Source organism: Pseudoliparis swirei, chromosome 17, assembly GCF_029220125.1.
Source record: "Pseudoliparis swirei isolate HS2019 ecotype Mariana Trench chromosome 17, NWPU_hadal_v1, whole genome shotgun sequence".
NCBI lineage: Eukaryota > Metazoa > Chordata > Actinopteri > Perciformes > Liparidae > Pseudoliparis > Pseudoliparis swirei.
In genome coordinates, this window is record NC_079404.1 from 8,959,732 (window position 1) to 8,978,698 (window position 18,967).

An 18,967-nucleotide genomic window follows, 5' to 3' on the forward strand; every position below is an offset into this window, starting at 1 on the left:
TGGGAAGGATGTTCATACTGTATGCGTGTTATTCTCTGATGAATCTCTATCGTGTTTTGTTGTGCTGTGTTTATCTAGTTGTGAGTTGCTAGTGGAAATTGTTCCCCTTTTTCATTTGTCATTTCATTATATTAATGTTGTGGCCACACCTTTTGATGAATGCAGGAACTAAAGCACGTATTCAGCGTCTTTTGAGAACAAATGGGACCTTTGAAAAAATCCTTTCTCTTTAGTGTTTATTAATATACTTAAAAAGATGAATGTGAAATAAGGACGCTTACAGCAAGGCCTATGCATCATCATATATTTACTCACAGAAGTATAAGTAGAAAAAATGAAACTATTTTCAGCTGTAAAGCCATGCTTGAATAATATGTTTGCTGCAAAGTGCTACAAAGCAAGAACTATTACAAGGTGGTTACATTTTATAATGTTTTTGGAAAAGACAGCGATAAATACTTGTAGTTGTTTGCTCTTAAACTCATCCAAATATTCATAATATGTGTTCTGATTCTCTGCGGGTCTGTTTGTTTTGTGTATATGTCCCTAGCCGCTCTCAGTGCTTGGTGGGATATTATTGATTTCTGCGATTGATCCAAATGACGCAACAACAGCTTTGTGGTTTATTCTTTAGTTTTCTCATCAATTGAATGAAATTAGCTGAAAAGCCTCCGGCTGTGATGTCCTTATTGTCATTGAGACCCAGCTGAATTTCCATCAACTATCTACAGAATGAAAGTTGTCGATTTAGCTATTGGAATTCATCAAATTAAAGACATACATCAGAAGGCTGAAACTACATTTTGTGTGAAAAGCAGCCTCAGTCCCGCTTAAGGCACCAAAGAGATGAAGAGGCGGTCTGTGCGTACGTTTGGGCTGTCGGCGACAGACGGGATCAATCGACCTCATTGTGATATTCAGGTGAAGGAGATTAGTGAGCAGAAAACTCTACACCTTTGAATTCAGAGTCTTATCCACCGTTTCCTCAAGCAACATAAGGAAATATCACTGTTATGGACATCACGTATGGGCATTCAGTACTAATGGGCCATCATGATCAGTGGGTGCAGCAGGGCATGATAAGATGTCCAACAGTCCAACAGCCTCCTCTGGTCGTGAATGTGTTCAAGTTCAGGAGGAATTTCATGGGCCTGTTTTTGGAAGTCACCTTGTGTGTGTGTGTGTGTGTGAAGCTGGTTTACAGTAGCATTGCAGGCAGTTGTGCAAATGGTCCTGTAAATTGCTCCTCTTGGAAATGAACAAGGTAAACAACCAACTTACAAAGGTAAACAGTTGGTGTGCTTTAATGGCTACAGTTAAATGTAGATGTTGTGCTCGTGCTCAATGAGATGGATTGAAAGTCTCTCCTGTTTTGTCCTATTTATTTAATGTGAATATTTGTTAACTTTGTCTTTCTTTGTCTTTTCTCCACAGGCCTTCCCATGTATATCCACAGGCATCTATGGTAAGCTGAATCCCTCTTATTCACTTTTTTAGTGTTTGCTTGTTTTAGTTTAGTTTTTACAGATGCTATCATAACAGGCTGCACTCGCACCCTTCGTCTTGGAGACTTGGCTTAATAACCTGAGGGAAGCCGGTTAAAGTCCCTGAACGGATCATCTACTGAGTGTGGACTGGCAGCTGGAGAGTTGCTTGTTCACCTATTGGGCATGTGAGCATGGCCCAACCTTCTGACATAGATCTGTATTAGGGCCTGAACAATGCTTGTGCTCCCTCATAGGACCAGACCTCATATGCAGCAAGGCATCGCTGGCAAAGAGCGCAGGTGCTAATTAGACTTAAACAAAGTCACGTTGAAAACATGCCAAACTTGACGATACAAAGAGGCTTTGAAGTTGTGACAGCAGATGATGCTGGATGCAGAGAAACAACTGGAGTTTATATCGTATATTTAACTGCCTATGCTGAGAAGACATCATTATGTTATCACTCATCTGACTACATTAGACACCATTCATTGAATTTGCACACAAGCTCTAATAATCACAGTGGGTGCTAAATATGTACGGATTAATAAACATGCTAATTTTCCTTCGCTGTCACGAACAACAAGTCAGCAGCAATACAGTTCTATAAAAGCAGTCTCAACTCTGCTATTTGAATTAGATTTCTCTGCTTTGAATAATTTAAAGAAGGACCAAGATGAATATTCAGTGGGCAATTGTTTTTTTAAATGCCATTAGCCTGCAACTGTTAATAATAATAGTAATAATAATAATAACAATAATAACAATACTAATAATAATAATAATAAATACAACATAATAATAATAAAACAAAATAATAATAATGCTTTTTATTTGTAAACCACTTTTCATTCAAAAATAATCTCAGAGTGCTACAGAGCCAGTAGATTGTTAAAAAATATACATAATAGAAAATAAAAAATCTGGCAGTGATTTAACACAAAGTAAATAATGCCTTTCTGAATAAAAAGGTTGTAAAAGAGTCCAGTGTCTGTGTTGCCCTCACATGGTCAGGGAGACTGTTCCATAAGCAAAAGGCCCGGTCGCCCCATAGTGCGGCGCTTGGTGTTGGGGACCCAGAGGAGTGAGCTGTTTCTGGATCTGAGTATGCGGGTGGAGGGTTGGGGAGTAATGAGTTCTTGTAGGTACGGAGGTGCATTTCCATTTCTGCATTTATGGGTGAGTAGTGAGACAGGAAGCCAGTGGATTGAGTGGAGAATGGGTGTTATGTGCTCATATTGCTGGACTCTCATCAGAACCCTGGCAGCGCTGTTTTGAATGTATTGCAGTTCCTGGATGTTCAGTAATTCCCTATTTCACTGGGATCACTGGCAAGAACAGTGATCCCAGTGAAATAGGGAATGACTGTAGGAGGAGATAAAGGATGAGATAAAGGCGTGGCCGAGCTTCTCTGCATCTGACATGGAGCGGAGTTTGGAGATGTTTTTGAGATAATAAAAAGTTTTGCACAAGTATTTTATATTGTATATTTTATAAGATTAGTTGTTCCCTGTGGTGCAAATACTGTTCCCAGAACATGTTGCAATGTACAGTACATATACAAGGATGATAATGCAACCGGACCTGATGGTAAACACATTCAGTTTTGTTTCCTAAACATACAATGTGAAGTCTCCAGTCACCAAAGCTACATCCGTTATGAGTTTACATGTCCGTCACTGAAAGAGCTGGAGCCTTTCCATCAGTGAGAATAATGTAATCTACCTCTCAAACTGTAAAAACAAGATGTATTGAAGCTGCTCTGTGGCCCTATTTCTGCTCATATGTTCACCCTGCGTATGTTTCTGAGCTGTATGTTCTATGCGGTGCTTACTGTAGTTTTATAATTGTTTTGGGGTTTTGTTCAGAACAAAGTTGACATCCTTTTAAAAAGAAAAACACAAGACCCAGGTGTTCATTCACTGTTTTCAGTTGTGTACTTTCTAGCACTGCTGGTGTGAATAAGCACAGCCATTGTTAAGTTATTTGAATTAACTCCCGCCAATGAAGACCTGGTGTTGGGCTGTTCAACTGTACATGCAGTCATTTGCAGCTGAATTGCAATTACTGATTTTCGTTTGTTTTTTACAAATATCACACATGGCATGCAGCCTCTGTGAGTTTCATTGTTGTACCATATCTTATTTCTATGATCCAAATAGTCAAGAAGGACAGCTAACATAAAAATCCAAACTGCAATCTATTAAAAGAGAGAAGAAAAAATATATATATGTGATTGTTCATTTTAGCCACAAATAATAATATTAGTAATAATAATAAATGTTATTTGTATAGCGCCTTAAAAGGTACTCAAGGCACTTTACCTGGTTAATAAAAACAATAGAATCAACAAGAAACTAAATGCAGATTTAAATAAATGGGTCTTAAGTGCTATGTTGAAAGTGGCGAGTGATTGAGAATGTCTGAGGTGATGGGGAGAGAGTTCCAGAGGAAGGGGGCAGCAGTGTGGATAAAGCCCTGTCCCCTACGGTTAGATGCTTGGACAGGGAAAGGGCGGTAAGGAGGTTGGTGTCTGCAGATCTGGGGTTTCAGGTGGGAGACCGTGGTGGCGAATAATGTTAGCAAAGAGGAGAAGTAGAGAATGAAGAGGAAGGGGCAGAGTACTGGACCTTGTGGGACATTAAGGGACTGGGGCTGTGTCCAACTTGGATTTATTGATGATAATGAACTGTTGAAGGTCAGAGAGGTATGACTTGAACCAGGAGAGGGCTGTGCCAGTAATGTGGAGGGAGGACGGGAGAGGAGGACATTACTGCACAGTGCTGAAGGATTTGCCTTGTTTTGTGTTTGACTGCTGAACACATTTATTGTTTGAAGAAACACATTTTGGAAATGCAATCGTGCCCTCCTCTTTCCACAAAAAGGAACAAGGATTTCAGCATGAAAAGAGCCTAAGACTAATAACAACATCCCAGAATATGACTGGGAGCATGCGTTAGGATCATGGAAGCCTCTAAACCTAATTTCAGTTCGGATTTGCTCTCTGCATTTTCAAAGTAGAATAATGTATCAGTATCAAAAAGCCATTTTGCACACATGTGAATTACTGACTGCCTTTCATTTGAAATGACCAAACAAAGTCATGCAATCTCCATTCATCACTCTTCATCCTTTGTCAACACGCAACATACATACTTACTGATTAGTAAATAGAACTCAACAAAATGCTTATCAACCAGCGATAAACACACTCCCTTTAACTTTTTTCTTTTTAAAACAATTTCTTGGCAAAAAGCATCTACCGTATTATTAACATCCAGGAAGCAAAAAAAATTAAATAGCTAATTATCATTCACTTAAGTTTAACAAGCTGTCCGTATTTTCAAGACGGACGGAACCACCATACGTCTATACGTAAAAGCCCACTCAGGACATTTAAACTTCCATGCATGTGAATGGGTTTGAGGTCGAAGTGGACACGCATCGTGATATATAGCATAGCATACACTTGTTAGCTGAGCTCGGTGTGTGTAAAGAGAGCCCTCAAGATTATAAATCACTAGATGTGTATCATTATAATCTGGGCTGCAGAAGAACTCTTCCCCCTCGGGAGACTGAACATTTTCCACCCATCACTTTTGCAATTCACAGTTACTGCTTATATGCAACTCCCAATCATTTCTTCTCACCGTCTCTCCCTGCAAATAGGTCTGTTTTCTGCCACTTATCAATGTGTGCATCTCAAAAAGGCTATTACTGAAGTGTTAATGATAATAAGGGCAGATGTTTTAATTTCTTTTCATTTCATCGCTTCCTTATTTGTCTGCAACTTGTACAGTCAATGATGATAAGTACAGCCGTCATTTCTGCAACATGCACACAAATTGATGTGACCTCACAGTCAAATCAAGTCAAGTCAATTGAATTAATTCTGCCCTGTACCACACATCCTAAATGTCCCTCAAGGGGCTTTACAATTTGTCTGACTCCTTTGTGTCTTACCCGTAAGTTTATGACTCATTAGTTTCTAACTTGTTAGTGTCTGACTCGTTAGTGTCCGAAATGTTAGGTTGGATTGACTTGTTAGTGTCCGACTCGTAAGTGTTTGACTCGTAATGATAGACTCGTCAATTTCTTACTCTGTAGTGACTTAAAATCTATCGCAAATCCTCAGTAAATTAACTTAAATGATTGACATAATTTTTCTTTAAAGTTTTGCTTAAAGTACATGTTTAAGTATATTTGGAGTTGTTGACTTTTACAGAAATAAGATGAAGAATTTTAAGTGATGGATACGTACAGATCTACTTTCAGAATGGATATGTCGCATTTTGGAGTGAAACAGCTCTATTGTAGGGACACAAAGGCAGGACAAATGCATGGAGGGGGAAGAGGGTCACTGTTTGTACTCTACGTTGCTCCTTGGTGTTGACTCCGGTGCCCTGCGCTGCATTGCCAGTAGGAGCCCGTCATAGCGCTCCACTCGACGCGCCTCTCATATCAAAGGGGGAGGCTTGTGCAGAGCCAAGTATGCAGCAGTGTGGAATGAAACAGCCTGTTCAATAAATGGCTTAGCGCTTCCCATAACTGCATCTGCACAGAACAATACCGCTGATTAAGACTGAAGATCTTGACACAGCAGAGGGCAAATAGAGGAGGGACTTTCAAAGGAACTATAGCATAGTACCGTGCTGTGGTGTTATTCTGTATGACTCCTCCCTGTGCCCCTTGAGTACTGGCATGTTCTGAAAGGCGCCTTGCTCTCTTGTCAGGCGTTTTGACATTTTCTGTACATGTCAGATAACCTTTAAGGTCAACTTCCATTTCAGCAATGTAAACAAAAGCTTTTTAGTGTGAGAGGCACATCATTCCGATCCCTCTCTTTGTCTCTGTCTGCCTTTCTCTCTGTGTCTCTTTCTCTCTCTCTGTCTCTATAGAATACACATAGATATAGCTATAGTTTAATATGTGCACACGGTCATGCACCCAGGTACTATACTTACGAACATGTGCTTGACCCATTTTCACACTTCAATTGTTGTCGAAAAACAAATCCTGTCCCTCCAAAATCGTGACAAAGAGGAATCATCACAAGGGCCTTGTGGTGAGAGAAATAGATTTGTCAGAAAAACTAATGCTAATTGACACTCTCTCTCACGCCTCCATATACCAAGAGACTCAGTCACCATTGACAGATGATGGCAGAACAGGGAGGTTAGGTGTAGCAGGGGTGCGCAGGGGGGTACCTTAGACGCCTGGAAAGAAAAATGAGGGCTCACACTGCGCTGACAGTCCAATCCCTCAGTTCGGCCCATTAGCCACAACAGAATTTCTGCATGGATAGTGTATCGGAGGTACCACCCATAAACAAACTGGTGCCCACAGTGGGCCAAAGGGTCACCCAGCATGGTAGAGGTTATTAAGTTCTGCTCCTGTTTGCACATCAATCACAGCCATGTGACCCCCGTTTCAATGGATTATCACTTCCAAAGAGGAGGCACCTCTCAATGTCTCAGAAGATCAGTGCCAAGCGTCCAACTACCAGGAGGTCATATACTCGTTTTGTATCCCTTTCTCTCCCACTGTACATTCTCCCCTCCATTGTCGTGTCAGGCTGAAATACTTGCAACGTACATAACGATCCCATTTCAAGATGTAATGTGGGCAATTTAGCCTTGTGGAGATCACATATCCGCTGCGGCTGAAAGAGCACTTTCTAAAAGCTTCGTCATGAGCTGAGATCCATCTAAACACAGAGCAGAAAGCTCACTGGCAGCAGGCAAAAGACATGAACATTAAGTCTACTACTTACCTGACAGATGGCGTAGCACACATGCATTTATTACCCTATCAAAACAATCAGAGTCCCACAACACGGCAATGCCACTGCTCAGGACAAATACCTCACTGCTCACCCTCCAACTTTGACTCATCTGTCTCTGACAGATCTAAGGATTGTTGACAGAGGATTTTTTGCACTGACTGGTGACTGTGGGAGATATGCGGATGTAATATGTAATCCACAAGCTCTACTAGTATGTCCACGCTGCCATTCTACTGTACTGGCCAGATCAAAGGTATCAAGCAGCAAAAAAATAAAAAACCTCCAGCCTGCATCATACTCCTGCTCTCTTCATCCCTGTCCAGGATTAGGAAGGCTGGAGACATTCAAGGCACTTTATCTCCCGGCAGTGATGGCTCGCTGCTGGCTTGCCAAAAATGGCCTGTGCAAGTCCCCCCTCCTCTTAAAACCGAGGGTTTACTACGGGGAGCTTAGCCCAGCTTGGTTGGGAATTTCAAATTACATAGGAGCAATGTGTTGTATCAGTGGGTAGCAGAGTGTGTGCGGAGGGAGCAGGAGCTTCGTAGCTCATTTAACTGAGTCACACACTGTGCATTGTACTCAACAATACCATGTTCATGGATGCCCTCACAATCAGATGCATTGCCCAAATGTAAAAATACTTCCTGCCCACAGGACAATAGATTTCGGCCTATGAGAAACTTGGTTGAGCATTAAACTTTTGCATATGAAACACTCTTTAGGATGTTTTTTAAAAAGTGAAATGTCAGGGGCTAATTTTAGCATGTAGGACAAAGCATGGCATCACCTAAATGGAATGTTTCCAAGGAAGGTCATCATCTGCCACAGAGGCTGCTCTCTTTCTTCCTACCTCTTTTTCTGCCTGTCTTCCTTACACAGCATCCTCCCATCGCTCTTTGTCTCGGTCTCCTTCTGCGGGCTGCAAAGTCGGTCATGGTCACAGCCCTGCCGTGTCCCAGTGTTGGTGTAGAGCGGAGCTACGGGCCATTTGACACCCACGCTTTGGCGTCTAGATACCTGGAGCGATACTCTGTCCTCCACCCTGGGTCACCTCACCTCTCCTCTGGGCCTTGATGGGGTGACAACCCTCTTTCCCCCTTCCTTTTCAGATGAACACACACAGGGCTGCTGCCCTCTACTAGAGCAGCCATCAGCTGTGCTGCACTTAATGATTTCCTCCTGCTGCCAAAACCACAATCATCAAATCTACTTTGTATTATATCGTACTGAAATTATTCCATCATGCTTGTCTGTTATATTAAGGGTCTCTAGAGGAAGCAGACAGACTCTCTGTGCCTTGTCAATGTTTTTATTAAAAGGAAGATTTCTTTAAAAAAGTATGTTAAAGATGTTTCCAGGGAACAATTGTAAAATCTAATTAGATGCTAAATCTTTCTTAAATACCTTTCAAAGTCTGATAAACATTGGCATTTTCTTTTTCTGTTGTTCTGTTTTTTTTATTTTCCATTGCATATTTCCCATCTTCATTTTTTCAACACTTGTGGTAAATTTACGAGTGCCAGATACCTCAGCCTTGGGCCATATGCTGCTTCAAGGAAGACAGCTCATCAAAATGAATGACGAGTGTTGAGAGGTGAACTTGACCAACCGCAACTGAGGGTGGCAAAGTGGGACTGATGACACGATTCTTTCCTCAAGGGGAGAAAAGCTGTACTTTATATAGTTCTAGAATGCTGTCAGCACATGTCTTTCGAACCTAGGCCACATACTCTTGCAAAAGAGGTGCTCAAAGAAAGAAAGAAAAACCACGACAATATCATATGATAAAGACCAAAAATAACAGCAGGTTGTGGTATCCTCTTCACAATATAAGCTCACTCAGGAAAAACAAAATTGGTGTGGTCTGCACTATGTCCCTGTACAGCCTACCTATATATTTGAAACAGAATGGAAATGTATCATAGTATATACGTGTTGACTAACCCCGATTCGCTATATCGGGGATGCAGCTCCTCATTTGCTTCTCAGCAAAACACCTTAGCTACACAGGTTTTGTTGTGAAAGTTAACTCTTAGGATATAAAAGAGTTGGCATTCTGGCAAAAGAGAGAGCATTGGATTTGCTTGTTTTTAAAGCCAAAAAAAGTGCACATTTATTTAGTGTTTCCTATGTTCCAGTTCAGTAGATATGTTTGAACATTAACCTTTCTAGCCAACTTTCACAGAGCCATAGTTGTCTGTGATGTAAAATGGGTACTGTTTCATGATGGATTAAGTGACCATGTATATTTTTACTTGAACCGAAGCGGTGATGTGCTGTTTGTATTTATAAAACCGGAATCCTTGAAAGTCACCCACGTTCAAGCAAAAGTGTTCATGAATGTATTATACAAATGTCTAAGAGAGGTGCCAGAGACTATATCTCTTGGTTGCATCAGAGATTAGAGTCTGGTCTCTTTATTCTTCATATTAACAGATGTCCTCCATGCTCAAGATCATAGAAATACAATATTTTAATTATGTTTTAAGATGAATCTTTCCTTTGGCTTAATTTACTGGGCTGACATGGAGATATGAATAACAAATTACCTTTTTATTTCAAAGCAAATGACACAAAGTCATCTCTCACATCATTTTAACATGCTTTTTAATTGTGCCACAAAATGGATCAAAGGGATGAACAAAAATTGAAAGAACACAAACTGAAAAAAAAACTCCAGTCTTCTCAGGTTTCATGAACTTTATTCTCCCTGCGCACGTTGTGGTTGCTGAACTCATAACTACTGTCAATATCACCAGATGCATACATGCAAACGCTATATAAACGCACTGTGCCACCTTAACTAACCCTTTGCCTCCACATGGCACGTGCCATAGTCCTTTCCCCCCGCTCTGTCTGGATACTGCGCTCTGCCTGGTGATGAAGTACAGGAGCCTTCAACAGAAATAACACTGCACCACCTGAGTCCTCATCAGTGGCACTGCGCTGCACACATCCCATCAGCGCGCCTCACAAAGACAAATCTCCCTGAGCCGGCCATATTCCCAGTATAGGAGAGAGCCGAGCCAAGCAGAGCAGGGACCCTGGAGGGCCCACCATCACTGCGCCTGAAGCCAGCTCTCCACCTCCTGATAGATTAGCTTTCACCGAACCCTCCACACAATGAGAATCAGATGTTGAGAGGAGACGTAGATGTAAAGCACTGGACATTTCATTCTGTGTGTACTTAAACATATGAAAGAGTCAGTCCACTCAATCCTTTTCTGAACATCAGTGTATTGAACTCCTGTAGGGCTGTGACTGCTGTGGCCAAGAGAGTTGACGGGAGTGATGATTGCAGGTATTTTATTGTAGCTGTTTATAAACATACTTGGCCCAGCTGACAGGGGCACAGAGAGGAGAGGTAAAGGTAGTGGATGCTGTGAAGGAGACAAATGATGAGAAAGGGAGCAGCCGATGCACTCAAAGCACTGCTGTTGACCTTGGGCCGTTGATGTTCCTGTCGAGCAGAGTTCTTCTGGCAGGCTGCCCCGAGCTGCACTGACCCCCTTTTTGCAGCTTTCCATCTACTACCCCTCTTTACGTCATCTCTTTTCCAATGTTTGTGCACATCTATCATTTTACTTTCCTGTTATCTTCTTCAATGGTTCTACAGCTCCCCTCTTCTTCACCGCTTTCTCTCCTTCAGCCCTGCTATGATTAATAGGTATCGCCCTCAAATCAATAGAGCATTTGTAGAAACTCCACACTTAGTAGATTAAATAGACTCAATGCTGTCCGCCCGCTGTTGGCGACCAGAATGACCTAATATTATCACTAAGACTTGTTTCTAGCTTCTTTGAGGTGAAGTACACAAAGACGGGTCCTGACTTGTATTTATAAGTTGCTCATTTATTTGATTTAGTTGTGCTTACTTCTGTAACACCTCTCCCGCTGCGTCTGCTCTTTCTAAACAGCTGGTCCTATCTCTGCGGATCTTTTTTTTCTCAGCTTTTTCGTTTTCCGCACATCTGTTAGCCTATGTTACTTGACGTGTGAGTTGGAGTGCCGGTACACCTGCATACGTGTGGAAGCGTATTTTAAAAAGGAAACATCACCAGACAAAGTGATATCACTTAAAAGGTTAAGTGTGTTTGGGAGACAAGAGGAGTCAGGTGACCTGCAAACGGATTTGGCATGCTGGATTAAGTTCTGAGCACAGAGCTCTGGGGGCAGCTTTTGAAGGGCAGGAGCCGTGAACGGGCCATGTGCTGTCTGCAGACACTGCCTAACAGAGCCATAGGAGCAGACTGGCTGTCACTGCTGACTGGTATGCAGCTCACATCTCGCTCCACCCAGCGCTGGGCTCTGCAGCACTTCAGCCTCTCTGCTCTCCTCAGTGTAACTCAACCACTCCTGTCAGGCTGGGAAGGGGTAGGAGAAGAAAAACAGAAAGAGAGAGAAATCAAAGCCAGTCAGATAGGTGAGAGTTGTCAAAGCATTTGATTTAAAGCATTTACTGAAGAGTTATTGAGAGGCTTTGACAGCAGGTGAGAAGTAAAAGAATTCCGGAAATGTTAGGCTAGATCTTTGTGGCTTTTCATTTCTCTTTCCATCCACCTTAAAGGCTTGGTGTTGTTGCAGTACTTGTAAGCCTGTTTCACAGGTCAAAGTATCTTATAGTGGCGGCGATGATATTTGACAATACGACCCATGCAATAACCAACAGGCTGCAACTGTGTCGTGGCCCTTGTATCAGTTGATGTGGGATGAAATTGATGTTTCGACCTCTGTCGTTGTCGGAAGAAGGTGCCACCGCAACCTGTGGTCCCTTATGGAGGTTAAAGGTTATAATATGATAGCTGAACGTTTAAAAACGTGAGCTGGGTCACTCAGGATGAAGAAAATCGGCCATGTTTGTTTCTTAGCTTCTGAGCCTAACTGTCCAATGTCTAGCTTCTACCTGCGTGGCAATCTCATACTAGCTCTGCAGATAATTGCACCGAGGTTTTAGAATAAAATGCTTTTCATCAAGTTTTGTAAAAGGCACAAAAGACCAAACTCCACTGCAATTACTTTGAAATGAAGACAACAGAAACACGTCTCTGTGACAGAGTAGAAGATTGTCAGTGCTTTTAGTAATGGCTTATATACTCTCCAGCTGTAGCAAGGCTGGCTCAAGGGCTTTTACAGTCAATAGCTAACTCTTAAGTTGTGGGTCTTGGGAAGTTCTCTACGGTGACAGCAAATGATCTTGAGATCAGCATCCAGCAGAGTCCTCCCTCAGCTGGCCTTATTAAAAATTAATCAACTTGCAATTTGCGTGTTCAGATCGATACATTGTGTTAACACTGTGTAACGACTCCTCAGCAGGCAAGACGGTTGTGATTAATACACTAATTAGCCACACTGCTTCTGAGCTACACTAACCTACTACATGTTCATTCTGGTTCAAATAGGGTAGTGTGAGTTTGAAATGACACGCTTCCATAAGTAAATTTCCCCCCTAAAGACACAACATTAATCAGTTCTACCTGAGGCGGTAGTGAGTGAGGGTGTGATGTATAAATATGAAGCCTGTATCCACACTTTGTGTCCCCTGAATATATTTGTATGTGTTTCCCCAACACCGTGCATCTGGCAACAAAAGTCCACAGGAATTTATCAGACAGCTGGTCTCATCTACCAGAGACAAACAGCTTGTGCTGCTTTCTATTGATATAAGAGAAAAGCTTTTACCTGTGGAGATATTGGTTTTCCTGTCTGTTTTTGTCTCCCTCTCACATATGCATGTTGGATACAACTGGAACTGACACTGTTTTCCCCCTCTCTTCTAGGCTTTCCAAATGAGCCTGCAGCTGGCATTGCTCTGAGCACAGTAAAGAGCTGGATCGAAGAGAATCCGGATAAGGTAGGACATGACAGGCTGTTGCATGTTCAAAACAAGTGGCTGTCATCATCACCAATTAGCATGCATCTCTGTATCAGACCTTGTTTGATCAGCCATTTAGTTTGTGGTCCGAATGCATATCAAATTAAAAGCCAGTCTGAGACTAATCAAGCTGTAAATGGTCTGTTGAATGTTTAATTATTCTATGCTGGGGGAAGCTATTAAACTCAGAAAAAACATAAACACATCAGATGAAATCATCTGAAATGGGTTTTGTAGTGAATGAATTCTAATGATGCCTTCCACGGACTGACAGCTTGAGTAGTCTGAAAATACCAATTCAAGTTTCAATATTCAGTTATTGTATATCATATACACAACAATTACAGAGAATGAAAAAAAAGAGAGCTCAGGCTCCCCACAGCAAAACGGTGGGAAATGACATGATCACATAAATTGTACTGTAATGGTACAAATCCCTTCTAAAGCAAAAGGCATAAGTAATGGTATAATCTGAAAAAGGATGATTATCTTCAAATTGTGAGTGTTTAGGTGAGTAGAAAAGTAGTCTCATCACAAATACATTGTGGATAACTGAAAACGGATGAAGACATTTTTATTCTAAAGCAGATTGAGCTGCTCCAAAGATCTGTACCACACAGAAGCCAACGCTGCTGTCTAACTGTCCACACAGTGGGAAACACAAAGTGTGTTATTTTATAAAGTTAATTTACTATCTGGCTTTGATGTCAGACTACAAAAATAAATCAGTTGATGTCCTATTTTGTGCTTCCCCCTGTGTTAAAACCTGTAGGAGAAGTTATTTGCATGTACAGTATCAGCAATAATTAACCAGGTCTAACTACATGTAACACATTTGTCATGACCAAATTGATCTAAGGATTAATTGCAACACAGGCAATTATGAGTAAGTTTCATTCACAATGCTTTTACAGCAGCATTATTATATGCGACATGTATAAAAAGGGTTAATCAGCCTGTTGTCATTAACAGTTTGTGATGATAGATCAGGTCCAGTTGTCAGGAGGCTGTTTGTGAGCCAGTGAGTAATGGTAACCTTCGGGGGTCATCTCTGTTAACTGTAGCACTGTTTATATCTGTCACTGTGGATTGAGATGTTTTATATAGCTCACAGCTTGATGTGCTACAACATCCCTCAGCTGGTGTTATGGATGTTGTGAACAGGCAGCCAAATGATTCCGAGCTGCTGGATTACTTTGCAGTTGATGTGCTATGTTTGCGACACTTGGTCCCTTCCTGATGATTGCTGTAACATGAACTTGGGGAATCCATCAACACTCTGGCATAAAGAAGGTTTTCTATAGCTTATTGCTGACTGTAAATAACGAGCTAATGTGCAGAGCTGACTTTTGTGTCTGTGTTGTTCCACACCCAAGGATTGCTAGCGCCATATGGAGGCTTCGCTGACGAGCATAAGAGACCATTCTGTGATTCATTGGCTGATAGTTGTCTCTGGTGTCGGTAGATGAGGTGGGAAATATTGCAATTCACAGAAAGGGGAAAACATCTTCCCTGAACGCTATTTGACAAAGCTCTGCAAGCACAAGCAGTGGATCTTTAACTGTAACTAGACCAGGAGTGAGTGAGCTTTTAACAAGATCAGAGAGAATAAAGTGCTATTTTTTACCCAGAAGCACAGCAGTATTACATTGGAAAGTCTTCCGATCAAACCACAGCACAACATGCACTGAAGCAGGAGGGCTTCCCCTCCAATTGCATTCACTCACCATTGATCAGTGGTTACTCTAAGTGTATCTGTAAACAGCTTTCTAAAAAGGAGTTTGTATGTTGAAAATCCTGTTTTTGCAAGTAATTGTGTCGGTTAGTTTTTAGCAGACATAAATAGAGAATTTAAGTTAAATTCAAATAAATGTCTAATAGTGCCTAAAGGAGTAGCTCAATGTATTTCCTGTCAGCTGCTTTAGCGTTACATTGCACACTAAATGTGAAGATGAATCCCGCCTGCTTTGTCTGATATGTTTATAAAAGCAATGTATCACTGCGCCATTTATTCAATAATACAATTTTATTTATAAGGCGCCTTTCAAGGCACTCAAGGTCGCCGTACAACACATTCATACAGTTACAGTTAAGACAACTGGAGAGCAGCGGCATCGTTCACTCCCGGAAATGACGTAAAGGATGAAAGATTACAGGACAACATGAGGGTAGAGAGGAGAGGAGAAACAACCCGCAGACTACGCTCCTAGGAGTACATTGTGGGAGCAGGGAAAACACACACCTCAGCACATAAGCACATACATTTAAACATGACTTGCACCGGGAAACAGTCGAAGTCGTGGGATGGGGTGTTAGGGTAGTGAATGCATATCAGTGTGTTGAAAGTTTGTGTGTGAGTGGCCTGGGATTGTCGTCTTCCCCCAGGCCACAATCAGACAGTTCTCAGTTCGCAAGATGGTCGCTGCCATGGAGACAGCCTTGAAAAGGTCCCGGACATAGTCAACAGTCCACAGCTGTCTGTGGAGAGGGGGGAGGGAATGAAAGAGATTCTCACTTCAGCGAACTTCAGGGGAGTTGTTGTTCCAGCGATGACCTTGGCTAAGGTCGTCCTGGTCGAGGGAGCCGAAAGCAGATAAGATTGGGATTGTTTGGTCTTGTAGTCGCTGCATTCAATTTGCGCAACCACTATCCATCCATTTTCCTCCCATTTTCCAATAGGTTTTCAAATCGATCATATCGGGCAGCCTTAGGGGGCTTTTAACAGCTGTCACCGCTTCATTCATTTTCCGAAAAGCCAGGGCAGCGCCAAATCCAAACAGCAGAAATCCTGTAATTATAGTTCCGAATAGGTAGATGTCTTCAACGTCCTCCACGGAAAGGGCCGCTCGGCACACGACACGCCACTGCTCGCACGCGTCCATCGTGAAACCAGCTGCGAACGTCCCGGCAGGACAGGCAGGTTCCCCCGAACCCGAGCTTCTCGTCGAGACGATGGTGTCAATTGCGTTGAGAGACCAGTTGATCAAATCCATGGTTTTTAGTTCGAAGAGCGATGCGGAGAGAGTCCCTCAAGTATAGGACAAGACGAGACATGACGATAGGAGCCAAGCAGGGAAGGTCAGGGGGAGGATAGCCACACCCAGTGTCAACCTGATTGATAACTGACTGTTTCAGGTTTTGTGTCAACTCACAAGGAAGTTATAAGCCGACTGCATGTTTCATAAATAGATTGGGAATAAAAGCTATGAATGTTGTACAAAATATTGTGCGGACAATGTTGTACAAATTGTTGTTTTCTTCATTTTCTCTATTCAAAAGTTGAGAAAGAGATGAGATATTGCACGCTATATGATCAACATGGTTCTGCATTGCTCCAGTACGTCATATCACAGATTGCAACTAGTTTTCTAAAGATAGAGCGAGCATGAGAGGTTTTAAACCCAGTCTATCATGCACTGAACAATAGGACCGCTCAATGTGCACTCGACCCAGAGGAGTGTGTGTTGTGGGCGTCCACAGAGACGAGTCATTTCAGGGCCATGATAAGGGCGCCGCTTCTGTGACTCAAATTTTTGTACAATGGGCTGGCTGAGAATCTAATACACTGGGGCTGAAGCGTGCAGGCCACAGCCCCCACCATTAAAGCAGGGTAATCAGTTTTCTGGAAAATAAAAAACCCGGCAGAATTAAAAAAAATACAAATCCTGCAACTCTTCCCTCTCTGTCCTAAGCCCCTCCCACCAGACGAGCATAGTCATTATTATGCAGTAACCCGTACAAGTACTATCTATTAACCTTAACATCCGTCATCCAGTTACCTGGACCAGTATTTCTACACTGTGGTATTGCTGTTTGTACTTAAAGTACTTGTGTGTAAGATTTCTAGTTAATGGACTTGCTTTTGTATTTCTATTTTTTCGACCACTCAAAGCTCTGCACACATGTCATTATTCACCCATTCGTACACTAATGGCTTAAACCCGTCGGGACCCTCTCCACCTCTGAGCTAGCGATAATGTTGCAGATTGCAACCATCCTAAGACCCCTCCACTCATCCCGCTTTGAGTGAGTCGGAGAGCTCTGGTGGACTCCGGGGAACATACCCAAAAAAAACCTGAAAGTACTTAGCTACTGTAGAAACCCTTAAATCCTACACACTGCTCCTTTTAAGTAGAACATGTGAATTATTCTTCCATTGGTGGTTATCCAGTTGAGACAATGTCCTTGTGAGTTTGTCAGGTTGTAGTCACACACCAAGCCATTGGAATGTAATTGTCCACTGATTGAAAAGTGCAGACAACTGAGTGTGAGGTCTCAGGGCACTGTTACATCAAATGGCTTTGGACATTGTGTACATACAGTGTGTGTGTGTGTGTGTGTGTGTGTGTGTGTGTGTGTGTGTGTGCAAGACAGTGAGAGAGGGAGAAAAAGAAGACACTGCATGATTGATTAGCAATGAGTTTATCTCTCAGGCCAGCACTCTGTAGCACTGATGCACTCCCCAGCACACAAAGGGCCCCAATGCCAGCATGAAATTCTCTCTTAAAAGCATGGACTTCCATTGTGGGAGAATAAACAGCCCCATTGTGGTCAAGGAGAAGAGATCATTCAATATAAAGAGATCTGAGTGCAGGAAGGATCCTTCACATCACCATAGATGAAAGAATAAGGGAGTTCAGCCTCTGCCTCTCTCTACCGCATTGATGAATGACATAGAATATGTGTATGGTACTGCATGTGTAAACCGCAGGCCACAAGGCTCTCCATGTGCTATTGGAGCAGTTTCCTCCTACTCACAGCCCACACACCCCTCCACTCATCTGGCTTTAGCTTATTTTTTATTTTCAGATCAAATTTAGTTTAATTCACGTTTACAAAGGTCTAATCTGCAGATGAAAAACGTGGTCTGACAATTTATTTGGCTGCCACGGATGGCCAAGCTTTTTAATGAAGCTTTTCGAGGTCCGAGCAGCCGACCATCACTGACACATTCTGAACCCTTGAGACAGATTGTGAGTTTGTAATAAGCTCTGCTGCACTGTGCCGCTCAGGACGAAATAGATGTGTAGAGATTTCACCTTTTAACATCACTCTGATTTGGGATTTGGTATTAAGCGCTCCACTGTGCCAATGATGCTCACAAAACAGGTGTTTACATCCCTTTTTCCAGTTCTGTAAATGATCTGTTTACCATAGTAACATTTATCATTTAGGACACCTGATAATGAATCCCATCTCAAGCCAGGGCCGGAGACTTAACGGAGATTTGTGACAAATGTCAAGTGACAGTTAGGAATATATACAGTATGGTGTATGTTTTGTATGATTGTTGTTTTGTGAATGGATCTCAGTTAAGGAGACTGTCTGGGTTTTGGCAGATGGAGCTATGAGGCATTCATTGTCATTCAGCTGAAGAAGATGGATGGTTTCCGTTATCAGGGCAATATTGTGTTGTTCTCCTTTAGAAAATGTGAATTACATTTTTGAGTACCAGCTTTATCAAACAGGCATGGTAAGCAGACAGTAAACCACATGCGTATGTGCTCCTTGTACTCCACTGTCTATACATGGGGCTTTTAATGATAATGAGTTGGCTCAAACACACAGAGAATACAGAGACCACCATTTTTTTAAAGCCATTAGCCACGTCCAGACAGTGGACATCACTCTTTCTAAAGGGCTTAATCATAAGAATGCATGTTATATTAAGGGGCAGTACAAACTGTGCACCTATATTATTTCCAAAATAAAAGGGACTATTTATTTAGTACTCAGCAGCATTTCTCATGAGGTTTTGATAGTAACATGTAAGTTGGGCACCATTGTCAATATAACAGACTGGAAAGATGTATGTGAACAGCC

General features: G+C 42.1%; 1 protein-coding gene across 2 annotated transcripts in view; it reads left to right on the forward strand.

Annotated features, from left to right (window-relative positions):
* Window positions 1–18,967, forward strand: part of macrod2 (mono-ADP ribosylhydrolase 2) — a 431,365-nt gene that overhangs the window by 326,369 nt on the left and 86,029 nt on the right. For both annotated transcript variants that reach the window (XM_056435476.1, XM_056435477.1), the window contains exons 7-8: window positions 1,435–1,465; window positions 13,050–13,123. In XM_056435476.1, coding sequence (XP_056291451.1) covers window positions 1,435–1,465; window positions 13,050–13,123 — 105 coding nt within the window. The remainder of the gene's footprint in view (window positions 1–1,434; window positions 1,466–13,049; window positions 13,124–18,967) is intronic.